Raw genomic sequence first — 27,240 nt, 5'->3', positions numbered from 1 at the left:
AACTCATTTAACACTATTAAGTCAACACCTTCTTTTTTTTTTTTTTTCTTTTATCATTAAAACATTAAAAAAAAAAAAATGTAATCTTTTTTTTGTAATGTAATCTTTTTTTTTTCTTTTTTTTTTATACATATTATTAAAATATAAAAAAATACAAACTTTATATATTTTTTTATTTTTATATTATTATAACATTAAAATTTTAAAAAATGAACATTTTTTTCATTTTGGATAGAGTAAGGGAGGATATAACCCCTGTCCTTTTTTTTCTTTTTTTTTTTGTCCTCTGTATTCCCATTGGAGAGATTTCCCTTCACTTCCTCTCCCATAGCCACAACAGCACGTGGAAATGCCTACAAAGAAAAAAATGCTCTAAAATTAATTTTAGTGCACCCAAACATAATATATTTCCCCATGTTTTGGTAAAATATAACATTTTATTCTGATTTGACTTTTTTTTTTTTTTTTTAATCTTTTTATTTATTTTTTCATTTAGCTTTATTGCTATCACTATCATGCCTCCCATATGATCTCATTGGCAGGTGACAGGTCTATTTACTACTAGAGCGCCCCCCCCCCCCCGTGTCTCCTCTGCCCTCTGGTGGAGGACTGTGTTGGATCAGCGGTTTACTCGGCATTTCGATCGCTCTGACCCTGGAAGTGCTCGGAGCCGAGAGCTTCCAGGTTCACAGTCAGAAGAGCAGATTGTACAAAGGATGTTTCCTGAGCCGCTGTCACCCGCAATCCTAAACCCATTTGTTGTGGGCCCCCCAAATGAGTGGGAGAGCCCAGGGATGGGGGGAGGAATTCACAAACCCTTGACAGTAATTGGGAGGCCTGGATAACTTTTATGCCCTGAGCGTTGCGGAAATTTGCCAGTCAGGACAGTAGATGGCGCCCTGTGCCTCCCAGGCTGCTCTGGCACTACAAGTCATGCTGGGAGGGACGGCTGCCTTCCTAATAATTAATAAAACTCTTGTATCCTCTTAACTGTTACTTTGTTTTCTGACATATATTGGCTCTGGAAAGTCTGTCTTCTCTTCCTAGGCTGCTACTGCTGGGCACCACCATCTGGGCGTGTGATGACATTGGCCCCAGCAGACTGGCCTGGCTGTCAGGGTCATCTTAACGCATGGGCACACCTGGGCGGTGATGTACATTGGGCTGACTCTTGTGCTGGCAGGAGGTGTACTGCTCCGATCCGCTGACGGCCCTTCCCCCCCCCCATCCGTCTCATGTGATGGAAGCGTCTGAGAGGGATAGGGGAGAAGGGCTGGTGGGGATTGGATTAGTACAAATCTCACCCACACAGGCAGTAAAATGCTCCGCCTTGGGGGATTCTTCATGAACCACACTTTGCCCTACTGCCCCCTGTACTGTGCCCTACTGCCCCCGCGTACTGTGCCCTACTGCCCCCTGTACTGTGCCCTACTGCCCCCTGTACTGTGCCCTACTGCCCCCTGTACTGTGCCCTCCTGACCCCGCGTACTGTCCTCTTCTGATCCACCTACAATGTGTCCTCCTGACACCCCCCCCCCCCACAGACTGTGTCCTCCTGACACCCCCCCCCCCCACAGACTGTGTCCTCCTGACACCCCCCCCCCCAGACTGTGTCCTCCTGACACCCCCCCCCCCAGACTGTGTCCTCCTGACCCCCCCCCACAGACTGTCCTCCTGACCCCCCCCCACAGACTGTGTCCTCCTGACCCCCCCCCCCACAGACTGTGTCCTCCTGACCCCCCCCCCCACAGACTGTGTCCTCCTGACCCCCCCCCACAGACTGTGTCCTCCTGACCCCCCCCCACAGACTGTGTCCTCCTGACCCCCCCCCACAGACTGTGTCCTCCTGACCCCCCCCCACAGACTGTGTCCTCCTGACCCCCCCCCACAGACTGTGTCCTCCTGACCCCCCCCCACAGACTGTGTCCTCCTGACCCCCCCCCACAGACTGTGTCCTCCTGACCCCCCCCCACAGACTGTGTCCTCCTGACCCCCCCCCCCACAGACTGTGTCCTCCTGACCCCCCCCCCCACAGACTGTGTCCTCCTGACCCCCCCCCCACAGACTGTGTCCTCCTGACCCCCCCCCCACAGACTGTGTCCTCCTGACCCCCCCCCCACAGACTGTGTCCTCCTGACCCCCCCCCCCCCACAGACTGTGTCCTCCTGACCCCCCCCCCCACAGACTGTGTCCTCCTGACCCCACCCCCCCCACAGACTGTGTCCTCCTGACCCCACCCCCCCCACAGACTGTGTCCTCCTGACCCCACCCCCCCCACAGACTGTGTCCTCCTGACCCCACCCCCCCCACAGACTGTGTCCTCCTGACCCCACCCCCCCCACAGACTGTGTCCTCCTGACCCCCCCCCTCCCAGTATTGATCCCTCCTGATCCACTCACAATGTGACCTACTGACCCCCTGTACTCTGATCACTTGACCCACCCACACAGTGCCCTCCTTACCCCCCCCCCCCCACACGTACTGTTCGATCCTGACACACCCACATCCCACATTGTGCCTTCCTGACCCACCTGCACTGTGCCCCCCTGACTGCCTGTACTGTGCCATGCTGACTCTTGCACTGTGCCCTGCTCCCCCTATACTGTGCCATGCCGATCCCCCTGTACAGTGCCCTGTTTTATAAGGACTAATATATATATATATATATATATACATTGTGTGTGTGTGTGTGTGTGTGTGTGTGTGTGTGTGTGTGTGTGTGTGTGTATATGTATATATATATATATATATATATATATATATATATATATATATATATATATATATATATATATTGTTGTATGTATGTTTTAATGTTATCAGCTAAGTATACTTTAATTCTTGAGAGTAGATGTGTAACTTGGGCCAGTTTTTTTTCTATATAACAATAAGAGAAGGAAATGAAATACATGGAGTAGTAACTGTCGGGTTACTTAACATTTCCCAATATCTTGCCAGTAATCTGAATATTTGTAATCATACCTGATAATTCCCATCATAAACAACGTGATATCAATGTCTGGTGCTTAGATTTATATTCCCCGCTCACCCCATTGGGGGGACACACTGTACACCGGTCCGGTATAAAGAGAGACTCTAACGCCGCGTACACACGATCGCACATTCCGACAACAAAAAGAAAAAATGAAGTTCAATAGCCCGGCGCGGCTCTTCTGCTTGATTCCGAGCATGCGTGGGACTTTGTGCGTCGGAATTGTGTGCACACGATCGGAATTTCCGACAACGGATTTTGTTGTCGGAAAATTTGAGATCCAGATCTCGAATTTTTGTTTGGCGGGAATTCCGGCGGAAAATGTCCGATGGAGCCCACACACGGACGGAATTTCCGACAACAAGCTCCCATCGAACGTTTCCCGTTGGAAAATCCGACCGTGTGTACGGGGCATAATGGTCCTGAAACGTTTAGATAAAGGTTGGGGAATTGTAGACATTTAACAAAAAATAGTCCTCAGTATAGAACCTCATTATAGCCCGAAAATGTTACCATTTATAGTGTTTTTATAGAATCTTTAACCACTTCAATACAGGGCACTTATATACCTTCCTGCCCAGGCCAATTTTCAGCGCTGTCGCACTTTGAATGACAATTGCGCGGTCATGTGACACTGTACCCAAACTACATTTTTATCATTTTGTTCCCACAAATAGAGCTTTCTTTTGGTGGTATTTGATCACCTCTGTGGTTTTTATTTTTTGCTAAACAAATAAAAAAAGACCGAAAATTTAGAAAAAAAAATAAAAGTTTTGCTTTTGTTTCTGTTAAAAAAATTGTAAATAAGTAAGTTTTCTCTTTAACTGATGGGCACTGATAAGGCGGCACTGACAGGCGCTGATACGGCGACACCGATGAGGTGGCACCGATGAGCGGGCACTGACGATGGGCACTGGTAGGCAGCACTGGTGGACACTGGTAGGCGGCACTGATATGCAGCACTGATGGGCATTGATAGGCGGCACTGATGGGCACTCATGGGTGGCACTGAAAGGCGGCACTGCTGGGCACTGATAGGGTGGCATTGATAGGCGGCACTGCTGGGCACTGATACATGGCACTGATACGCGGCACTGATATGAGGCACTGATAGGCATCCCTGGTGGCACTGGCAGTGGTAGGCATTGGAGTGGGCACTGATTAGCAGCTACCTGGGCACAGATTGGCAGCTGCCTGGGCACATATTGGTATTTCCCTGGGGGTCTAGCTGGCATACCTGGTGATCCAGTGTGGTGGCCATCCTGGTGGTCCTGGGCGGCTTCCTTGGTGGTCCTGGGTGGGATCCGATAGGGGGCTGTGCTGATAAACAATCAGCACAGAACCCCCCCCCCCCTTCAGGAGAGCAGCCGATCGGCTCTCCTCTACTCTGTCAGACGTGAGTGAGGAAAAGCCGATCACCGGCTCTTCCTGTTTACACTGTGATCAGCCGTGATTGGACACGGCTGATCACGTGGTAAAGAGTCTCCTTCAGAGGCTCTTTACCAAGATCGGAGTTGCGGGGTGTCAGACAGACACCCCGCAACAACGATCGCCGCGATGCGCGCCCCCCCCGGGCTCAATATCCTGATCACGTCATATGACGTCCGGTCAGGATATTGAAACCACTTTGCCGCCCTCATTTTGCTATATGGCGGGCGGCAAGTGGTTATTAAGGAAGTTGGAAGCTCTGGGGGGTGTGAGATCCAATTTTGCCATCGCTTCTTATATCTGACCACAGAGAGATTTTTAACCACTTGCATACCGGGCACTTAAACCCCCCTTCCTGCCCACACCAATTTTCAGCTTTCAGCGCTGTCACACTTTGCATGACAACTGCAGTAAGTATATCATAAACAGTATATGCAAAAGAAGATACCGCGCTGAAAAATTGGTTCTTAAATGCACTGATAAAAGAGAAGCAGCATACAGTGCGATATGTAATATATTCTGAACATATTTTAATAGAATCAAGTAATACACTTACAGTTAGGAAGCGATAACATCACATATAAGAAAGCCAGCCGGCATAAATAAAACGGAGCCCGTCCTCCTACTCCGATCGCGTGGTGACGTCACTACGTGCCTTCCTCGAAGGAAGGCACGTAGTGACGTCACCACGCGATCGGAATAGGAGGACGGGCACAGCTTTCTTTTGGTGGTATTGAATTGCTGCTGGGTTTTTTATTTTTTGCTAAATAAAACAAAAAGGGACTGAAAATTTAGAAAAAAAAAAAAAACAACAAAACTCTCATAGTTTGTTATAAAATTTTAAAAACGGGTAATTTTTCTCCTTCACTGATGTGAGCTGATGGTCATTGAGAGGTGGCACTGATGGGGGCAATGATGGGCACTGGTAGGTGGCACTGATAGGCACCACTGATTATGAGACACTGATGGGTGGCACTCTGGGCACTGGTAGGTGGCACTGGCAGCTGACACTGGTGGGCACAGAAAATGCAGCCACGGCCTTCTGTGTGAGGGATCAATGTCCCTCTGACAGAAGTCGGTGATCGGCTTTTATCTTTTGAGGGGAAAAAAAAAAATGCCGATTACCGAGCTTCTGTTTACATTACGTGGTCAGCGTCAATGGCTAACAGCCGATCACGTGGGAAGGGGACGGGATCGATCCCTTACTAGGAGCTGTGATCAGCTGAATCTCATAGACTCGGTGATCACAGAGCGTGCCCGCAGGGACGTCCTCCCGGCAATTAACCACTTCCCGACCGCCGCACGACTATATACGTCCTAAGTTTGAACGGGGATATCGTTGTTATGGCAGCAGCTAGCTGCCATAACCCCGGTATCCCCGTTTTCGTGCGGCGGCCGGCTTTCAGATAAAAGTGGTCCCTGCGGCGGATTCGCTGCGAGATCACTTTTATCGGTGGCGGGAGAGGGCCCCCCCCCCCTCGCGCCGCGATCCGGTGCCCTCTGCCGCTTACCGGAGCCGTCGGTAGCGGCGGAGGCGATCGCGTCCTCTGCCGTTGTGTGTCAGGAGACGAGTGAGGCCAAGATGGCGCTCACTCGTCTCCATGATACTGCTGGGCGGAAGCGACGTCAAAACGTCACTTCCGTCCACGCCTCTTAAAGGCATATTTTTTCAAATGTCATTTTTCTAAATGACTTTTTTTTTTTTATTGCATTTTAGTGTAAATATGAGATCTGAGGTCTTTTTGACCCCCAGATCTCATATTTAAGAGGTCCTGTCATGCTTTTTTCGATTACAAGGGATGTTTACATTCCTTGTAATAGGAATAAAAGTGACACAATTTTTTTTTTTTTTTTTTTTAAACAGTGTAAAAATAAATAAAATATTTTAAAATAAATAATAAAAATAATAAAAAAAAATTTTTAAAACCCCCCCTGTCCCGACGAGCTCGCGCAGAAGCGAACGCATACGCGAGTAGCGCCCGCATATGAAAACGGTGGTCAAACCACACATGTGAGGTATCACAGCGACCGGTAGAGCGAGAGCAATAATTCTAGCCCTGGACCTCCTCTGTAGCGCAAAATATGCAACCTGTAGAATTTTTTAAACGTCGCCTATGGAGATTTTTGAGGGTAAAAGTTTGACGACCATCCCACAAGCAGGCGCAATTTTCAAGCATGACATGTTGGGTATCAATTTACTTGGTGTAACATTATATTTCACAATATAAAAAAAAATTGGGATAACTTTACTGTTGTTTTATTTTTTTATTCAAAAAAGTGAATTTTTTCCAAAAAAAGTGCGCTTATAAGACCGCTGCGCAAATACGGTGCAAAAAAAAGTATTGCAATGACCGCCATTGTATTCTCTAGGGTGTTAGAACCCTCAAACATTATATATGGTTTTTCTTCTAAGTAATTTTCTAGCAGAAAAACCTGTTTTAAACATGTAAACACCTAAAATCCAAAACGAGGCTGGTCCTTAAGTGGTTAATACACGCGCTGTAGCCGTCTTTTGACTATAGCATGGGCGGCAAGTTAAAGGCTACTGTAAGGGATTAGGGGGTGAAAAGACGACTCAGACAGTTCAGTCAACTTAAAATTACCTGCCTCTCCACATATTCCCCCCCCCCCCCCCCCCCTTCCGTGGCAAGCCTGGGGCTGGACAATTTATACCACAATGGCCATAGGCCTGAGAAAGGGCATCTTCTTTATTTATTTTTTTTCCCCAAATGCCCCCGCCCAGGTCTATGCCCCTCTTCCTACTCTGAATCCACGTAATTTCTACACCGGATTGCTGCTGTAAACCTATCGTAGTTATTTTTTTATCAGTTTCCATTGGGCGGTACACTTCCTGGTACTCCTCCGTGAGGAGCGGTTGCACCAATTCAGCCCAGCGGCTTCTGGGCCACCTTTTAAAGGATGCCATGTTTCCGAATTCAGCCAGGCAGTCCTCAATGTGGTCGTCTGGTAGCATCGGCTGTAAAAAGTCGCCAGCACAGATTCTACCTTCGTTGCCACTGAGAACAGCGCCAACCTTTTCTACTATCTCAGAGGGTTCCCGTCCCTCCGTGAGACACCTGCTCTCCACAGTAGGCTCAACCACTAGCACTTGATCCCCAGGTTTAGACTCTCTGACCCTGGCAGACCGGTTGGCAAACCCCCCTCTGGGTCCTCGCTAATGGTTTATGTCCACGTTTAAGCACGTTACGATTTTTGGCTACCCTGTAGCATAGAGTATGATGCACAGCAACTCGGGGGGAGCGCATATCTTCTGCAGTGGCTCACCACTCAAGTGACCTGTTCCCTGATCAAAGGGGAGTCCTTCCTCTGAGCACCAAAGAAATAACTTTGGGAACCCCCAAGATATGACAAGTCAGGCCCAGAGGGAGAACTCTCTGCCTCCAATCCTACAAACACCTCCAGAGGATCTAGGTCAGCTCCTGCAGGTTCACGCATCTGACAGATTTCTTTACTGTTTACCTCCTGCAACACAGTATTTAACACTTCACATGGGGGGTTTCTCCTTTTTTAGGGGAGGCCCCTGAACCTTTGAACTTTTGTTCACACAAGTCCCAAAATAGGGGGGGCAGTCTCGCCCAATTAGCAAATCACGGGGTAACCCCAGGATCAGCCCAACTCTCAGCGTAGCAGTTCCTGCGGTTGTGGACAGGGTTACATGGGCCATTGGATAGTCCTTGACAACCCCATGTACAGAGACCACTCCAATCTTTTTCCTGGTTATCAGATTTCCCTAAAACCTGTCCGATCGGATCAGGGTAACCCCACCGCCCGAGTCAAGAAGTGCTACAACCTCCTGCCCATTAACCCGCACCACACTCTCAAGTGGGCTTAGATTGTTCATGGGACCACTGGCAAACATAGAGCCACGTCGAGCCATGTCACATTCCATTGGCTCCTCCCGCCTTGGACACTGGGCCGCCATATGACCCAGTTGTTGGCAGGACCAACAACGAACCTCACGGGGTTCCCGTTCTCCTTGCCGACTCTCAGGAGGGTTTGTCGTTTGGGGTGCTCCTAGCCGGGAGTGTCAGGCACCCGAGCAGACACCATGCGTTCAACCCGTGCCATCTTGGCGCTGGAACGTACTTCCTTAGAACGGGCCATCTCTCCGGTAATAGAGGGACTCTCCTGGACACTTTCTGCACAACTGTGGTGCTCAACAGCAGCAGCCATCTCATCCAGGGACTGAGGCTCGGACTGAGCCACCCACCGGTGCAGCTCCTTAGGAAGACCCTACAAAAAGCGATCCAGTGGAACACGCTCTACAATCCGAGTGGAGGTCTTCTCCTCTGGTTCCAGCCAATCCTGGAACAAGTGCATTAGACGATACAGTTGCGCACGGGCAGGCTTAGCTCTGTCAAAGGGCCAGACATGAACACGGTTTGCCCTTAGAGCCTCAGTCACTCCCAGCCTGGCTAAAATTTTGGCCTTAAGCGGTTTATAGTCCTGTGCCGATTCGGAGGCCAAATCACAATAGGCCTGTTGAGGATCTGCAGTCAGGAAAGGAGCCAGCACATCCGCCCAGTCTTTCTCAGGGAGACCTTCCCTTGTTGCAATCCTTTCAAACATTGCCATATAACCTTCAACATTATCTGTGGCTGTCATCTTTTGCATAGTCCGTTGCACTGCCTTCCGGGGGGGGGGGGCACTCTTTACAGCAGGATCACCTCTCATCATTTCAGCCTGCTGGGTCACCGCCTTTTGCAGTCCTGCTAGCTGTTCAACCAGTAAGCGGGTTTGTTTCCTGTTGTTGTTGTTGTATTAGCTATTGCTAATTGTTTAATTAGCTCCTCCATGGCTTGTCCTGAAGACTTCACAGCCTGTGCAGCTTTCACCCAGGACATGGGATTGGCCTTTACCCCTCAAACTGCCCGCATTCTCCACCAATTTGTAAGAGATCAGGGGGTGACAAGCCGCATTCTCCACCAATTTGTAAGACATCAGAGGGTGGCAAGCCGCATTCTCCACCAATTTGTAAGAGATCAGGGGGTGACAAGCCGCATTCTCCACCAATTTGTAAGAGATCAGGGGGTGACAAGCCGCATTCTCCACCAATTTGTAAGAGATCAAGGGGGTGACAAGCCGCATTCTCCACCAATTTGTAAGAGATCAAGGGGGTGACAAGCCGCATTCTCCACCAATTTGTAAGGGGGTGACAAGCCGGCTCGGACAGTACGGTCAACTTAAAAGGCTTTATTCAGCAAAAAGCAACAGAAAATGGACAAGCTTTGTCTTTTTATAGGCAGTTCAAACAACACAAAAACTCTTCTTAGCAGTACAAGACGGCCCTTTTAACCACTTAAGGACCAGGCCTCTTTTTTAGATGTGTTGGTTACAAGTTAAAAACATTTTTTTTTGGCTAGAAAATTACTTAGAACCCCCAAATGTTATACATTTTTTTTTTATAACGCCCTAGAGAATAAAATGGCGATCATTGCAATACTTTTTGCCACACCATATTTGCGCGGCGGTCTTATGAACGCACTTTAAAAAAAAAAAATACACTTTTTTTGAATTAAAAAATACGACAACAGTAAAGTTAGCCCAATTTTTGTTATATTGTGAAAGATAACGTTACGCCAAGTAAATTGATACCCAACATGGCACGCTTCGAAATTGCGCCCCGCTCGTGGAATGGCGACAAACTTTTACCCTTAAAAATCTCCATAGGCGACGTTTAAAAAAATTCTACAGGTTGCATGTTTTGAGTTACAGAGGAGGTCTAGGGCTAGAATTATTGCTCTCGCTCTACCGATCGTGGCGATACCTCACATGTGTGGTTTGAACACCGTTTTCATATGCGGGCACTGCTCATGTATGCGTTTGCATCTGCACGCGAGCTCGCGGGGACGGGGCGCGTTTAAATTTTTTTTTTTTTTTTTAATTTTACCTTTTTTATTTTTAATTTTTACACTGTTTTAAAAAAAAATTGTGTCACTTTTATTCCTATTACAAGGAATGTAAACATCTACATTTCTATTACATCCTTGTAATAGAAAAAAAAGCATGACAGGACCTCTTAAATATGAGATCTGGGGGTCAAAAAGACCTCAGATCTCGTATTTACACTAAAATGCAATAAAAAAAAAAAAAAAATTGTCATTTAAAAAAACAAAAAAAAAAAAAAAAAAAAAAAAACGGCCCTTGCTATGTATGTTAAAGTGAAGTGCAGAGCTAAAATACGAGTACAATTCTATTGAATAAAATGTACAAAAATAAGTAAATGTCCATAAGTGAAAATACGGGGACCAATGTAGGTCCTAATAGTGATAAACCAAAAAGTAGTCCAGTAAAATGAAAAAAAAAACAATCCAGGTGTATCGAAAAATAATATATCAGACTGTAAATGTCACATAATTTAGTGAAAATTGATAGAAGATCCACCGCCAAAGTCACCGATCGCTTACTGGAACGATTGAACTCAGGTGTACACCTAATGAGTCAGTCAGGCTTTTGTGTTTATACCAGGGATGGTTCAGACTCACAGCAAAGGCTCAATCTCCAGGGGGTCTTCAGACCAGTAGACATCAGCAGATAGGACAATATATAGGGCAGGCATCCCAACCATTAGATATGGAAAGAAAAAGGAGGGCGCATAGCGTAATTCTGTCTGGAATGAATGAAATTTAATCAGAAAATATAAAGGTTACACTCACATTTCCAAAGATAAAAACAGAGCTTGTAAGACAGTAACAGCGGAATCAGCTAGACTGTCCGACGCGTTTCGCCTCAACAGGCATCATCTGGGCTCTTTAAGCGCTATGGGCGGAAGTGACGTTTTGACGTCGCTTCCGCCCTGCAATGTCATGGAGACGGGTGGGGGCCATCCTCCCCTCACTCGTCTTCATGTCTGGCCAGCAGAGGGGCTGGATCGCCCCCGCCGCTGCCGACGGCACCGGTAAGCGGCGGAGGGCACTGGAGCGTGGTGGGGGGTGCCCTCCCCTGCTGCCCCTTAATTAACCCTGCCCCGTGCTGACTCTCCACACCATCAAAATCTCGCATTGAGCTTGTGTATTTACTCCGATGACTCCAGAAAGATTGGGGGGCATCCTTAGGTCTCCATAGTCAGGTGATCGTAAGTCTTGCGGCCATCAAGTTATTAGTCACCGCTGTCCGAAAATTGTGTAGGGGAATATATTTAAATCAATTCCTAATAGGGGCCGTCGCTGATGTTAGATTTCCTGTAAGTGTAGAAAATTTGAGGGGCGTTTTTAACGCCTGCTCTTAATAAGGCCAGTGTGAACGCGGCCTAACTCCCCCTCTGAACAATGTTTATAAACACTGTGTGAGACGGTCCAGTCTTTGTCAGCGGCTTCTACAGGTGTTGTATTTACAGAGCAGCTCTTGTGTGCCATGCTAGTCAGGAATTGCAGGTAGAGGTGGGGGGATGGATATACTACACATGCCCTGTGTGCTTTAATGAGGGGGGGGGGGCATACTACACACGTCCAGTGCTCACAACTGGTTAGGAGATCCCGTATTTTTAACCCCTAGATTTCTGTGAATGACTTTTTTTTTATTTTCCGTGTTTTGTTTATACACCATGACGGCTGTGTATTTTGTATGGCAGAGGCTCTGTTGGCGTTCATTTTACAAATGTTGTTGATGTGGCTCCAGCCAAGCTGGCAGACAAAGGCCTGTCTGTGTGTTCTGTAACTCATGTCAGTGGAAGATTCCAGAACGCGGGCGAGCCAGCGAGTGCCGCAAAGCGATTAGATACGTCTGCTCCGTGTATCCAATCTGTGGCCTCCTCCCGATTATCGGCCTCTTCACAGATCTCGTGAGCCCGTTATCCGCGGAAGGAGATCATTTCCCTGATTTTACACTCCTCATCACACAGGCCGTCCAATCTTCTACTACAGAAATCTTCTATTTCTCTATCTATTGTATATTCTTTTATTTTGTTTCATAGCTATTTTATATTTTTATTTTATCTATTTATTATTTAGCTTTCTAATTTTGTTTCATATCTATCTTTATATTTTATCTATTTATTATATAGATTTTTTATTTTTCTTTCATATCTATCTTTATATTTTTATTTTATCTATTTATTATATAGATTTTTCATTTTCTTTCATATCTATCTTCATATTTTATCTTTTTATTAGATAGATTTTTTCTTTTCTTTCATATCTATCTTCTATTTTTATTTTATCTATTTATATATATTTTAAATTTTGTTTCATATCTATATTATATTCTTTTGTTTAATATCTATATTTCTATCTTTTGTCTATTTAACTATCTATTACTGTATTTATTGGCATATAACACGTACCTTTTCACCCTGAAAATCGGATGCAAATAGCGTGTGCGTGTTATACGCCAATACTTCAATTTTAGCTGCCTCGGAGGGAACAGAGAGGGGGGGGGGGGGGGGGGGGCGGGACGAGCGCGGTCAGATTACATACAGTGAGAATCTCCCGTTTACTTGGTGGCCTCTGTAATAGGAAGTCCCGTCTACTGGGCCGCCATTGGACCACTGTTCTGTCTATCATAGGAGATTCTCACTGTATGTAATCTATCGGCTCTCGTCCCGTCCCCCTCCCTGTCCCCTGTAGGCTGCAGATGGGCATCGATCAGGCTGCACTGATGGCAATGGTGAATCTGCTGCATTGAAAGCAGGGGCGAGGCTGCTGCACTGATGGCACTTGATCAGGCTGCATTAATAGCAATGGTGAGGCTGCAGATTGGCACTGCTTCAAAGTTCCTTATTTAAAATTTACATTTTTTTTCCCTGAAAATGAATGTGCGTGTTATACGCAGATAAATGCAGTAAATTATATAGATAGATAGATCTCTCTCTCTATCTCTCTATCTCTCTATCTCTCTATCTTTCTATATATCTATCTCTATCTCTATCTCTCTATCTCTATATATCTATCTCTATCTCTATCTCTATATATCTATCTCTATCTCTCTATCTCTCTATATATCGATCTCTATCTCTCTATCTCTCTATATATCTATCTCCATCTCTATTCTTCTCCATCTCTATTCTTCTCCATCTCTATTCTTCTCCATCTCTATTCTTCTCCATCTCTATTCTTCTCCATCTCTATTCTTCTCCATCTCTATTCTTCTCCATCTCTATTCTTCTCCATCTCTATTCTTCTCTATCTCTATTCTTCTCTATCTAGATATATAGATATTTATCTTATTTATTATCTTATCTTATCTGTTATCTTATCTATCTATTTTGTTTGTTATTTTTGTTTTATTTAGTTTCCTAATAAATATAGAAAAAAACAACCAGTGCAATAATTAATGACCCTTTTTTTAAAAGCTGCTGAACACTCGGGGTCAATCATTCAAATCCCATGCAGTAAAAATGTAAATAGACAGTGCAGCGCTGACAAGTCCATATATCAAAAGTACACCAATGTGTGATATCTTCAATGTTGCCAAAATATGGTAAACATGGAGGTGACTTCGCGGGTAAACCTCCACCATTGGGGAAAAAAAAATGGCCGCTCATCTCCCAGAGTGGACCCTTGATTACAGAGGGTCACACACACTTTCCCTTCTAGGGTATATCAATGTATCAGCGGTCAGCCGAAGAAGACTTCAGATCCTGATGGATACCTCTTGATAAGCGGAACCGATATCCAAAATACCGGGTGAGGGAGAGCCGCATTGAACATGTAAATAAAAAAAAAAAAAAAAAAATATATATATATATATATATATATATATATATATATATATATATATATATATATATATATATATATATATATATAATCTCATTAGCTATAACTTTCACAAGAACCAATCAATATACACGTATTGAGATTATTTTTTTTATTCATAAATTTATTATATATATATATTTTACTTTATAGAACCTATCCAATAAAAAAATACAATTTCTTCACGAATATATTTAATTTAAATATATATAATATTTTTTTTTTTTTTTTTAATTTTCAGTCTTCTTCCTCCTTCTTCCTTTTTTTTTCCTTATGTTTTATTATGTTTAATATTGCAAAAAAAAAAAAAAAAAAAAAAAAAACTTCTAGTAAACCCTGATCAAATACCACCAAAAGAAAGCTCTATTTTGTGTTTAACAATTTATATAAATTTAATTTTGGCTACCAGTTGAAGTAGTTTTTCCTCGGCTGCATACTTTTTACACAGCAACAACCCGTCCTTTATTGTGATGTGTTTTGCCCTTTTAATTGGGTTACCAACTTCATTTACTGAGATGATCTGATTTAATTATAATTCAATTTAGTTTGGTCTAATTGAATACATTTTGCAGAAACTCCTTATGACAGTAAATTGATGGTTTCATCCTTATGACTCACTTCTGATGTATAAATTCAATATAACCTGGGGGGGCGGGGGCGGGGGGGGGGGGGGGGGGGGGTCAGGGATCGTTAATATAAAATAATATTAGTGCATAGATCTTCTGCTGTGTTATTTGTATAAAGATAAGAGAACAGAAGACCTGTCATGTGGGCATCATAGACAAAACAAGCCTGTAGGTGGCACCCTTGAGTGCGACCTCCGTGATTGGCAACTGCAGCTGGTAGACGGTGTCTTGCCGAGAAAGTTCCCCCGGCGGATAAGGACCCCCCCTGTACTGCGCAGGCACAGCGCTTGCGCAGTAAGAACGACAAAGGAGCCGCCGAAAATAGCCGAAGCTGAAAACCTTCAGTCAGCTGTACACGGCGCCTGCGCCCTGGGTCCAGGTTCAAGCCCCACCATCCAAGTGGACCTAGAGGGAGAATAAAAAAGTGCTGAGCGAGACCCTGCCCGAAGCATGGCGAGGGGCCCTGTTACAGGCGCCGTGTACAGCTGATTTACAACTATTCGGCTTCGGCTATTTCCGCCGGCTCGTACTGCGCAAGCGCTGCGCCTGCGCAGTACAGGGGGGTCCTTATCCGCCGAGGGGAACTTTCTCGTCAGAACAGCGGCACTGAGGAGGGATTGGTGGGCACAGGTTGGCAGCACTGATAGACGGCACTGATAGAAGGCACTGGTGGTTATAGATTGGCAGCACTGGTAGACTGCACTGATAGGGGGCACTGATAAGAGACACTGGTGGGCACAAATTGTCAGCACTTGTGGGCACAGATTGTCAGCACTGATAGACGACACTGATAAGAGGCACTGGTGGTCATAGATTGGCAGCACTGGTAGACTGCACTGATAGGGGGCACTGAGCAGGAGGTACTGGTGGGCACACATTGGCAGCACTGCTGGGCACTGGTAGACTGCACTGATAGGGTACACTGAGAAGGGTACTGGTGGGCACAGATTGGCAGCATTGGTAGACTGCACTGATAGGGGACACTGAGGAGGAGGTACTGGTGGGCACAGATTGGCAGCATTGCTGGGCACTGGTAGACTGCACTGATGGGGGACACTGAGGAGGAGGTACTGGTGGGCACACATTGGCAGCACTGCTGGGCACTGGTAGACTGCACTGATAGGGGACACTGAGGAGGTACTGGTGGGCACAGATTGGCAGCACTGGTAGACTGCACTGATAGGGGACACTGAGAAGGAGGTACTGGTGGGCACAGATTGGCAGCACTGCTGGGCACTGGTAGACTGCACTGATAGGGGGCACTGAGGAGGTACTGGTGGGCACAGATTGGCAGCACTGGTAGACTGCACTGATAGGGGGCACTGAGGAGGTACTGGTGGGCACAGATTGGCAGCACTGGTAGACTGCACTGATAGGGGGCACTGAGGAGGTACTGGTGGGCACAGATTGGCAGCACTGCTGGGCACTGGTAGACTGCACTGATGGGGGACACTGAGGAGGAGGTACTGGTGGGCACACATTGGCAGCACTGCTGGGCACTGGTAGACTGCACTGATAGGGGACACTGAGGAGGTACTGGTGGGCACAGATTATCAGCACTGGTAGACTGCACTGATAGGGGACACTGAGGAGGAGGTACTGGTGGGCACAGATTGGCAGCACTGCTGGGAACTGGTAGACTGCACTGATAGGGGGCACTGAGGAGGTACTGGTGGGCACAGATTGGCAGCACTGGTAGACTGCACTGATAGGGGGCACTGAGGAGGTACTGGTGGGCACAGATTGGCAGCACTGGTAGACTGCACTGATAGGGGGCACTGAGGAGGTACTGGTGGGCACAGATTGGCAGCACTGCTGGGCACTGGTATACTGCACTGATGGGGGACACTGAGGAGGAGGTACTGGTGGGCACAGATTGGCAGCACTGGTAGACTGCACTGATAGGGGGCACTGAGGAGGTACTGGTGGGCACAGATTGGCAGCACTGCTGGGCACTGGTAGACTGCACTGATGGGGGACACTGAGGAGGAGGTTCTGGTGGGCACTGTTAGGACTGCACTGATAGGATACTGATGATCAGTTCCCGGATTATCAGTGTTGATGTTCCTTTTACACAAGCCAGTTATTGGCTCTCCTCTTCTCATGCTGTCAGCGAGAGGAAAAGAGGGCCGATAACCGTCTTCTGTTCGGCAAGTGGTTAAGCAATATTTGGACAGTATTGTACGGCAGGAAATAATATATTGCTCTCAGAATGATGAGGGGGGAAAAAAAGGCAATTAATAAGGGAAGACAGACAGACCATTATACCCCTTAGAAGTGTTATGCCGTGTACACACGATCGGACTTTCCGACAACAAAACCGTGGATTTTTGTTCGAAGGTTGTTGGCTCCAACTTGTCTTGCATACACACGGTCACACAAATGTTGGCCAACAATTACGAACGTAGTGACGTACAAGATGTACCTGATATCACCATTACAAGCGGTAGTTTTACAAGACCGAGGGCTTCCGGCTCGTACTTGATGCCGATCATGCATGGACTTTTGTCCGACGGACTTGTGTACACACGATCGGAAAGTCCGACAACAAAACTTTGTTGGCGGAAATTTTGAGAACCTGTTAGCCAACATTTGTTTATATCCTTAGATGCAGACAAGCAAAGAAAGTGTTTCCACCGCTCAGGCTGACACTGACCCAGGTGTAAGTAGAAGTTTCAGAGCAGAAGAGCTCCAGGTGCTGGCTGAATGCTAGGCAAAGCAGGCTTGAATGGAGGAGAAGATTTGGATGCCGCACACTGGATGTAGTCAAAAAACTTCACTTTATTGAAAAAATGGGATCATCAAAACAACAAGACTGTCATGCAGAAAGTACAGGTAAGCTGACGCGTTTCGCACTCAGGACTGAGTGCTTACTCATAGCTTGAGTAAGCACTCAGTCCTAAATGCGAAATGCGTCAGCTTACCTGTACTTTCTGCATGACAGTCTTGTTGTTTTGATGATCCCATTTTTTCAATAAAGTGAAGTTTTTTGACTACATCCAGTGTGCGGCATCCAAATCTTCTCCTCCATTCAAGCCAACATTTGTTGGCGGAAAGTCCCCCAACAAATGTTCGATGGAGCATACACACGGTCGGACTTTCCGCCAACAAGCTCACATCCAACATTTCGCATCGGAAAGTCTGATCGTGTGTACGGGGCATAAGTCTTTCCTTTTTAGAGAAAGTGCAAATTAAGCCAAGGTGTCAGTGTGTACAGTTTCCTACACCATCAAAAGGCACTTGGAAACTGGAGGAAACTCTTGAAAGGAGGAGGTCTGGTAGACCCAAAGCCACAATCGGGATCACATTTATGTCCAATTTTTTAGTTGTTCTATGTTGTTATATCTTTTATTTTCAGAGTACATTGAGACATTAAATGCGGTTCTAAAGGCAGAAGTTTATTTATTTTTTTTATTTTAAAGTTATTGTAAAGCTATATTTTTTTTTATTTTTATTTATTTTAATAGCAAACATATCATACTTGCCTCCATTGTGCCGTTCGTTCTCTGGGGTCCCCAGGCGGTGCTGGTAGCTCCTCCCCCGCATCGTATAACCCCCTAGAGAAGTTCTCTCCTGCGGGGGGGGGGTTACCTTGTGGGTGCGCTTCCTAGTCCAGCATTTGCGTCCATAGACGCAGAATGCTGGACTCCTACCTTGCCCCCCCCGGCGCCTGCGTCATTGGATTTGATTGACAGCAGCGGGAGCCAATGGCTGTGCTGCTATCAATCTATCCAATCAAGAGCCGAGACAGCCGGCAGAGGGGAAGAGCGTGTCTCCGGCGTGGGAATTACAGGACTCAGGTGAGTAAAACGGAGGGGGGGGGGGTTGTGGTTGGGGGGGCCGGTCGATGACAGCAGTTTTTTCACCTTAATGCAAAAAAACACAAGGGTTTACAACCCCTTTAATGTATTCTATGCATTAAAGTGGATGTAAACCCAATGTCATCCTTTCTAAACTCCTGCCATAGGGGTTATCTATAAGGATATACATGCCTCCTGCAGGTATCTTTACCTGTCAAATGTCTCCCCTCTGTCTGTTATTAGACCCGAAAAACTGCAGATTATGTGGGCGGGGTCTGTTGTCTGGAGCTCGGTGGGAGGAGTCGTGATGTCAGTAGGCTCCCCGCCCACCTCGACACTCCCCTTGTCAATATGCATTTTCTCCTGTGTATTTCTTACACTGAACTTCTGCTATGATCTCTAACATCCAATGAAAAGACAGGAAAGTCACCACATGACTTCAGAATGCCAAATCCTGGTGAGGTGTGGAACAGCCAATCCTTGCAGAGCTGCTGAAGAAAGGAGTGGGGGAGGGAATTAAAAAATAATGCATGTCTTAGGCTGTCACTCACAGCAAGGGGGAGGATTTGATAAAGTTTTTCTCAATTTGTCAAGAATTGTCTCACTGAACAATAAGAGGATTGCTCAGAGATGGATTAACTCTGTGTGGCAAGACTGGGCTCAGATGATAGGAAATCTTATACTCTACAATATATTATCAAAAAAAAAAAAAAAATTTCGGGTTTACATCCACTTTAAGATAAAATGCCTTTAGTGTGCGGCCAGCCCCCCCCCCCTAATACTTTCCGTAACCCTATTTCTATCCAGCGATGTTGCACGAGAGACTCGGCTGTCCAACATTTTCCCTCCTGGCTGGCTGAGACGCACATTGGCTTCTGCTGCTGTCAATCATAGTCAATTTGCCAATGAGGAGAGATCAAGGGCCAGGGGCGGGCCACGGTTTTGTGTCTGAATGGACACAGAGAGCGGCGGCTCGGCTCGGGTGCCCTCATTGCAAGCTGCTTGCTGTGGGGGGCACTCGGGCAGGAGGGAGGGGCCAGGGGCACCGGCGAGGGGAACCCGAGAAGAGGAGGATCCGGGCTGCTCTGTGCAAATCCACTGCACAGGGCAGGTAAGTATAACATGCTTGTTATTTAAAAAAAAAACAAGACTTTATTATCACTTTAAACTGCGTAAAATTTCAATGAAAACTGGAAAAATTAGGTAGTGTATGTAAAGATAATTCAAGTCCAAAAATTGAGAATTTAAATTTTTTGTTTTTTTGTTTTCTCCGTCTTTCTGGCAGATTATGTGTAAGCCATGGCACAAGTAGAGAAGAAAGTGGGGCTGCTGCGCAAGTCCTCGGCCTCCAAGAAGCCGTTGAAGGAGAAGGTGGTGTTGATGTACGATGAGATCTTTACGGTAAGTCTTGGTGGCTGGAGATCCGTGGCCATGGACTTGTAGTAAGCAAGCTGGCTACTCTGTAATATCCATGAAATGATATCATTATTTTTTGGCTACGTCAGCGGTCCCCAACTTCCCAATCACCAGGGACCGGCCTCACAGAAGACAACCCCACCATGGACCCGATGGGGGGGAGGGGGGGTTGGCTTTATTTTTTTTATCTTTTATTTGTTTCTCTTTGGCTGACCACATGAGCTCAATTTATTATTATGGGAACCTGTTATTATTATTATTATTATAATTTTATTTATTATAATTTTTGTTTGGCTGATCACAAGAGCTCTATGTAATATTATTAATAATGTTAAATTGGGCTCATGTAATCGGCCAAACAGATTCTAATAAAGATTTTTAAAAATATATACCGTATATACTCGAGTATAAGTCGACCCGAATATAAGCCGAGGCACCTAATTTTACCACGAAAAACTGGGAAAACTTATTGACTCGAGTATAAGCCGAGGGTGAGAATGCAGCAGTTACTGTAAGTGGAAAAAGAGGGTCAGCAATGCCCATTTGCAGCCTCACTCTGCCAATTTGCAGCCATAGGCCCCCCGAACTTCAAACTCGGTAGTTAAGGGTTCCTAGATGCCCCTCTAGCTGCAGCCAAAATTTGGAGTCTCTGGACCCAAAGGGTCCCGAAATGACATTGCTGCAGATGGACACAGTTGACCGACTTTGGGGCTCTGTATCCCGGGGCCACTTGGTGCTAGGAACCCCGAATTTGGTGTGTAAACCCAGTCGGACTAAAGATGGGGTGCCTAGCACCAAGTGGCCCTAAGATACGGGGCCCCAAATAAGGTTCGGAAAATATCAAGCACTTTTCTGCAGCAGAGAATGACATTTTCCGAACCAAATTTGGGGCCCCGTATCTCAGGGCCACTTGGTGCTAGGAACCCCAGCTTTGGATATGTTGGGGTCCTAGTTCCACTGGGTTTGCACGCCAAATTTGGGGTTCTTGGCACCAAGTGGCCCTGAGATACGGGGGCCCCAATGTCTGTCCGGAAAATGTCATTTTCTGCTGCAGATAAGTGCTTGACTCGAGTATAAGCCGAGGGGGGCACTTTCAGCATAAAAAAAATGTGCTGAGAAACTCGGCTTATACTCGAGTATATACGGGAATTTTTCCATAATATATTTTTCTAATCATAATTGAGCTCATGTATTCAGCCCAGCCTCACAGAAGACAACCCCGCCATGGACCCAATAGGGGGGGTTGTCTTTATTTTTTTTTATCTTTATTTGTATTTCTTTGGCTGACCACATGAGCTCAATTTATTATTATTATTATTATTATTATTACGTCTTTTTAGTGAGTAAAGACGCAAGGGACAATCTAAATTTTTTTTTTATTTATATTTATTTTTTTAATTTTTTTTTTTTAAATTGCATTTCATACAGTTTGTTACCAACATTTCACTTATATTTAACCAGGCCAATGTCCTTCTGACATGACCGGTTCACTTTAGTGTTGTATATCTACCACCAGCAACCACCGACCGATGCATCCCCTTCCCTCCATAGGTAACGTTTTTTGTTTTTTTTCAGATAATTTTTTTTTTCTTATATTTAGCGTCCCCTGTCTGCGGAACAATGCCATCTGTTTTCCCGGAGATATCGCCCTCGTCGTTCGGCCTAATGTCGGCTCCTGCACTTCATGTCATTATTCATGTAACGCGGGACGATTTTTAAAAAGATTTTTTTCTTTTTTTTTTTTTAGAATTTTGAAAGGTTGCCATAGCGACTAAGCCGCCTTAACTCCTTTTGTTGCCATGGCATTTTTTTTTAAATTAATAAAAGAGAAGGATGGTAATATAAGGACTGATGAAGCGTGCCGGAATAATGAGGGGATCGCTCGGGTCTTCCCAAAGTGGGATTGTTCTACAAACAGACAGAACAACGAGTAACCCGTCCGCTGAACCGTCCCGTCACCGCGGTTACAGGCCTTGTAAGAATGTGGGGCTTGTTTGTCTCCTGTGAATTGCCATCGCCGGGCTATTTATAGAATTAATTAATAGGTGGTCTCTATCGCGGGAAATAAACGGCTTCCTGTGATTAGTTGCAGTGTCTTGCTCACAAGGAAGTTATTTATTAAAGGGGATTTCCACCTTCATCCCCATGCACATGGCTATATACAATTCGGCACCCTGGTGCCCAACCTGTAGCCTGGGGGGCCGCATATGGCCCTGTGGCACTTTATGTGCGGCCCTTGGGACCCCTGCAGAAATGAATGTGTGTTTCCCTATTTCCCTGTTATGTGTCCAAAAACTCTTATAGCATGTCTGCAGTCTCTGACCATCTCTTGTACCATGTCTGCAGTCTCTGACCATCTCTTGTTTCATGTCTGCAGTCTCTGACCATCTCTTGTATCATGTCTGCAGTCTCTGACCATCTCTTGTATCATGTCTGCAGTCTCTGACCATCTCTTGTATCATGTCTGCAGTCTCTGACCATCTCTTGTATCATGTCTGCAGTCTCTGACCATCTCTTGTATCATGTCTGCAGTCTCTGACCATCTCTTGTATCATGTCTGCAGTCTCTGACCATCTCTTGTATCATGTCTGCAGTCTCTGACCATCTCTTGTATCATGTCTGCAGTCTCTGACCATCTCTTGTATCATGTCTGCAGTCTCTGACCATCTCTTGTTTCATGTCTGCAGTCTCTGACCATCTCTTGTATCATGTCTGCAGTCTCTGACCATCTCTTGTATCATGTCTGCAGTCTCTGACCATCTCTTGTATCATGTCTGCAGTCTCTGACCATCTCTTGTATCATGTCTGCAGTCTCTGACCATCTCTTGTATCATGTCTGCAGTCTCTGACCATCTCTTGTATCATGTCTGCAGTCTCTGACCATCTCTAGGGTCCAATCCACAGTCTCCGATCATCTCTAGTGTCATTACCACAGTCTCTGACCATCTTTAGTGTCATGTCCTCAGTCTCTGACCATCTCTAATATCATGTCCACAGTGTCTGACCATCTCTAGTGTCATGTCCACAGTCTCTGATCATCTCTAGCATTGTATCCACAGTTTCAGATCATCTTTAGGGTCGTGTCCACAGTCTCTGACCATCTCTAGGGTGGTGTCCACAGTCTCTGACCATCTCTAGGGTGGTGTCCACAGTCTCTGACCATCTCTAGGGTCATGTCCACAGTCTCTGACCATCTCTAGGGTCGTGTCCACAGTCTCTGACCATCTCTAGGGTCGTGTCCACAATCTCTGACCATCGCTAGGGTCGTGTCCACAATCTCTGACCATCTCTAGGGTGGTGTCTACAGTCTCTGACCATCTCTAGGGTGGTGTCTACAGTCTCTGACCATCTCTAGGGTGGTGTCTACAGTCTCTGACCATCTCTAGGGTCGTGTCTACAGTCTCTGACCATCTCTAGGGTCGTGTCTACAGTCTCTGACCATCTCTAGGGTCGTGTCTACAGTCTCTGACCATCTCTAGGGTCGTGTCCACAGTCTCTGACCATCTCTAGGTAAAAAAGAGAGAGAGGAGCGCCACTAAGTAAAATCATTTATTCACCAATATAAAAACAAAGTATCAACTTACATTTAGGAGCGGTATATAGAACAGACAGATGTGATTCCTGATAGAAGAGGGGGAAGGGAACAGTCAGTGATTCCCCGGGGATGCCTCCAAACACGACGCAGTCTGGCGGGGAGGCCAGGACGGTAAACAGCCTGTCTCTGCGGGAGGACGGAGCGGCAGCCCAGGAAGGCGCAGGCAATGTTGCCAAAGAGGAGAAAAAACACTGTGATTCCCCGGGGAATCTCTAGGGTCGTGTCCACAGTCTCTGACCATCTCTAGGGTGGTGTCCACAGTCTCTGACCATCTCTAGGGTCACGTCCACAGTCTCTGATCACCTCTAGGGTCGTGTCCGCAGCCTCTGACCATCTCTAAGGTCGTGTCCGCAGCCTCTGACCATCTCTAGGGTCGCGTCCGCAGCCTCTGACCATCTCTAGGGTCGCGTCCGCAGCCTCTGACCATCTCTAGGGTCGTGTCCGCAGCCTCTGACCATCTCTAGGGTCGCGTCCGCAGCCTCTGACCATCTCTAGGGTCGCGTCCGCAGCCTCTGACCATCTCTAGGGTCGCGTCCGCAGCCTCTGACCATCTCTAGGGTCGCGTCCGCAGCCTCTGACCATCTCTAGGGTCGCGTCCGCAGCCTCTGACCATCTCTAGGGTCGCGTCCGCAGCCTCTGACCATCTCTAGGGTCGCGTCCGCAGCCTCTGACCATCTCTAGGGTCGCGTCCGCAGCCTCTGACCATCTCTAGGGTCGCGTCCGCAGCCTCTGACCATCTCTAGGGTCGCGTCCGCAGCCTCTGACCATCTCTAGGGTCGCGTCCGCAGCCTCTGACCATCTCTAGGGTCGCGTCCGCAGCCTCTGACCATCTCTAGGGTCGCGTCCGCAGCCTCTGACCATCTCTAGGGTCGCGTCCGCAGCCTCTGACCATCTCTAGGGTCGCGTCCGCAGCCTCTGACCATCTCTAGGGTCGTGTCCGCAGCCTCTGACCATCTCTAGGGTCGTGTCCGCAGCCTCTGACCATCTCTAGGGTCGTGTCCGCAGCCTCTGACCATCTCTAGGGTCGTGTCCGCAGCCTCTGACCATCTCCTGCAGCAAGTCCGCAGTCTTTGACCATATCTGCGGTCTCTTACGATCTCCTGCAGCAAGTCCCCAGTCCTGCCCATCATATCACGTCTACAGTTTCTGACCATCTGGGTCTGCTGCCCATTTCTTATATCATGCCCACAGTCTCTGACCATCTCTAGTGTCGTGTCCACAGTCTCTAACCACCTCTGGTATCATGCCCATAGTCTTTGACTATATCCTGTTGTGTGTCTGCTGTCCCTGACCGGCACTTTGGCGATGTCGAGCATGCGCTAAAACGTTACTTAGCTCAGGCTATAGCAGCTTCACGATCTCTGTAGGCAACGAGGATCTCAGGCTCTACTCTACTAACGATTGAAAGAAATCGGGCAACAGCATCCTCCTCAGGTGTAGTTTCTTCCGGCACAGACCATCCTTGTTGTTATGTCATTATGCAGCCCTGCTGCCAGCTTATACTGCTGGCCTTTTATTTAGAAAATTTAGGTAGACAACCCACATGGGATGTATGTTTTTTTCACTACTTCCTTTTACATTAGTTTTCTGTGGGTGAAACATTTCCCTATTCAACCTCTAGACAATACTATTGTAATAAACAGGGCATTGGTTATATCATGTCTTTCATGTCAAAGGGTCAAGCTATTGTTGACCTTGGTTACCTGTATGCATCAAATAAAAGAAAAATTAAGCGTGTGTCGCCTTTTAAATGCATTTAGAAAGTTGAAACAAAACCAAAAAACATGAACAATAAGAGCAAAGCATGAATACATATGTGCCAAAAGGTACAAAAATTATATAAAAAGAATGCATTGCCTAAACAGAATACAATGGAACCTTCTTACTGCCAACTGACACACAATAGTAGTATCTATGTTACCATTGTATTATTAGAGCACAGCTTGTGCAAACATTTCCAGTGGCATTTGAGACATGATGTTACAAATATTATACCTGTAGTAAGCCTGGGTTCACACTATTGCAATTCGGGAACCGGTGCAATTCCAAGTGCCGGGTTCCCGCATCGCATCTCCCTCGCAAGGCAGTTCACAATGCCCTCTGCGAACAGCTGCGGGTGTCAATGCAAAGTTAATGACACCCCCAGATTGGTTCGCAGATCGCAGTGCGAACTGTGAATTCAGACAGGAATCGGATCGCATGGGTGTGAACACCCATGCGATCCGATTCTAGTGCGGGGGGGAAAAAAAAAGGCTCCTTCAGCATTTTCGTGCAAATGCAATGCGAGTTCAGCCATATAAACTGTATGGCTAAATTTGCATCGCACAGACATCGCATGTGATCTGAACAACAATGCGGCGTGAATCGCATGCAATGTCTGTGTTAGTCAATAGTGTGAACCCAGGCTGAGTCTGAGAAAAAGCCCAAGGTTGTGGGGAAGAGGCCCTTGTCCCCATCAACATCATCAAAGCACCCCCCCCCCCACACACGTTGAGGACATGTGGCCTGGTATGGTTAACGATAACGGGGTGGGACCCAACGCCTATTTAAAAAAAAAAAAAAAAAAAAAAAAAAACATTTTTCTCTAGTCATCTTCCAGGGCGGCACACCTGAGAGATGAGAGCCTCCTCCCTCAGGCCTGCTGTCCTGGAAGATATCCTAGAAAAACAGTTACCGGTAAGTAACTGTCAATTTTTGTTGTGGGGTTCCCCTTAAAATCCATACCAGACCTGAAGGGCCTGGTATGGACTGGGGGGGGGGGACCCTACACTGTGTTCATTTTTTTTTCATCATTTTTAATTGTTGACGTGTGTGTTTTATTGCTTTTTGTTTTTTTTATGTTTTGTTTATTTTTTACATTCAGTGGGAAACCCGCTGACAGCTGATGAGTCATCCGTTGTTAAGGATGTGGCGGCCCGGCTTCCCAGCCCGCTCCTTAGCAACCAGCTCAATGCGGTAAATTACTGCATGGAAAAAAATGCAATAAATACCGCATTCGTTTAACGTAAATTTCTTAGTGAATTGCACTCTCAAAACCGATTTACCGCAATCGCTATTTTCCTGCATTTTATTGGCTGTTATTTAACTCTTAGTGAATTGACCCCAAAATGGCTTGTGTAGCAATTGTATATGATATATTGTTTTTGTTTTTTTATTGAAGTTGATTTGTCTGTAAACAACTTGTAACCTTGTGACTTTAATAGACTTATTTTTCTTCTTCTGTAGAAAGATGATCCCACCAAATTTAACCCGAGATTCTGGGATGAATTGTTTCTTATGAAGGTAACCGCTCATGTTTTTTCCTCCTTGTTTCCATTATCTTCTCCTCGCCCCCCCCCCCCTTTTTGTCTCCCTCTGCAGTGCTGCCGGCTTTCTCCCTCCGTCAGCGCTGCAGAGGGATTGGTTATAGTGTCTGTGTCCCCTTCCACCCTCTTCCTGGTCCCCCCCTGTGTGCCCACCCCTCCCCCGCAGAGCTGATGGCTTCCCTCCTCTCCCACTGGCAGCTGCTGAGTGCACTCAGGGATTGTTCAGGATGGAGTTTGGGGGGGGGGGGGTATATATGTCAAGCTTACTGGCCCCTTCTTTTATGAATGAGCAGAGTGATTGGTACCAATCGCTTCTGTGTCCATTCATCACTGAAGTTTACTGTGCTTAAGTTTTTGAATGA

The 27,240-nt window shown here is 46.4% G+C and overlaps 1 protein-coding gene across 1 annotated transcript in view; it reads left to right on the top strand.

Moving 5' to 3' along the window:
- The window catches only part of ARMH3 (armadillo like helical domain containing 3), a 213,076-nt gene that overhangs the window by 4,371 nt on the left and 181,465 nt on the right, over positions 1–27,240 (top strand). The window contains exons 2-3 of the mRNA XM_073595364.1: positions 19,848–19,963; positions 26,799–26,855. Of these exons, the coding sequence (XP_073451465.1) occupies positions 19,862–19,963; positions 26,799–26,855 (159 nt within the window). The 5' untranslated portion in view covers positions 19,848–19,861. The remainder of the gene's footprint in view (positions 1–19,847; positions 19,964–26,798; positions 26,856–27,240) is intronic.

This window comes from Aquarana catesbeiana, linkage group LG08 (genome assembly GCF_042186555.1).
Source record: "Aquarana catesbeiana isolate 2022-GZ linkage group LG08, ASM4218655v1, whole genome shotgun sequence".
Lineage (NCBI taxonomy): Eukaryota > Metazoa > Chordata > Amphibia > Anura > Ranidae > Aquarana > Aquarana catesbeiana.
Note: the sequence above shows the minus strand (reverse complement) of the source record. Positions and strands in the feature narration are given on the sequence as shown.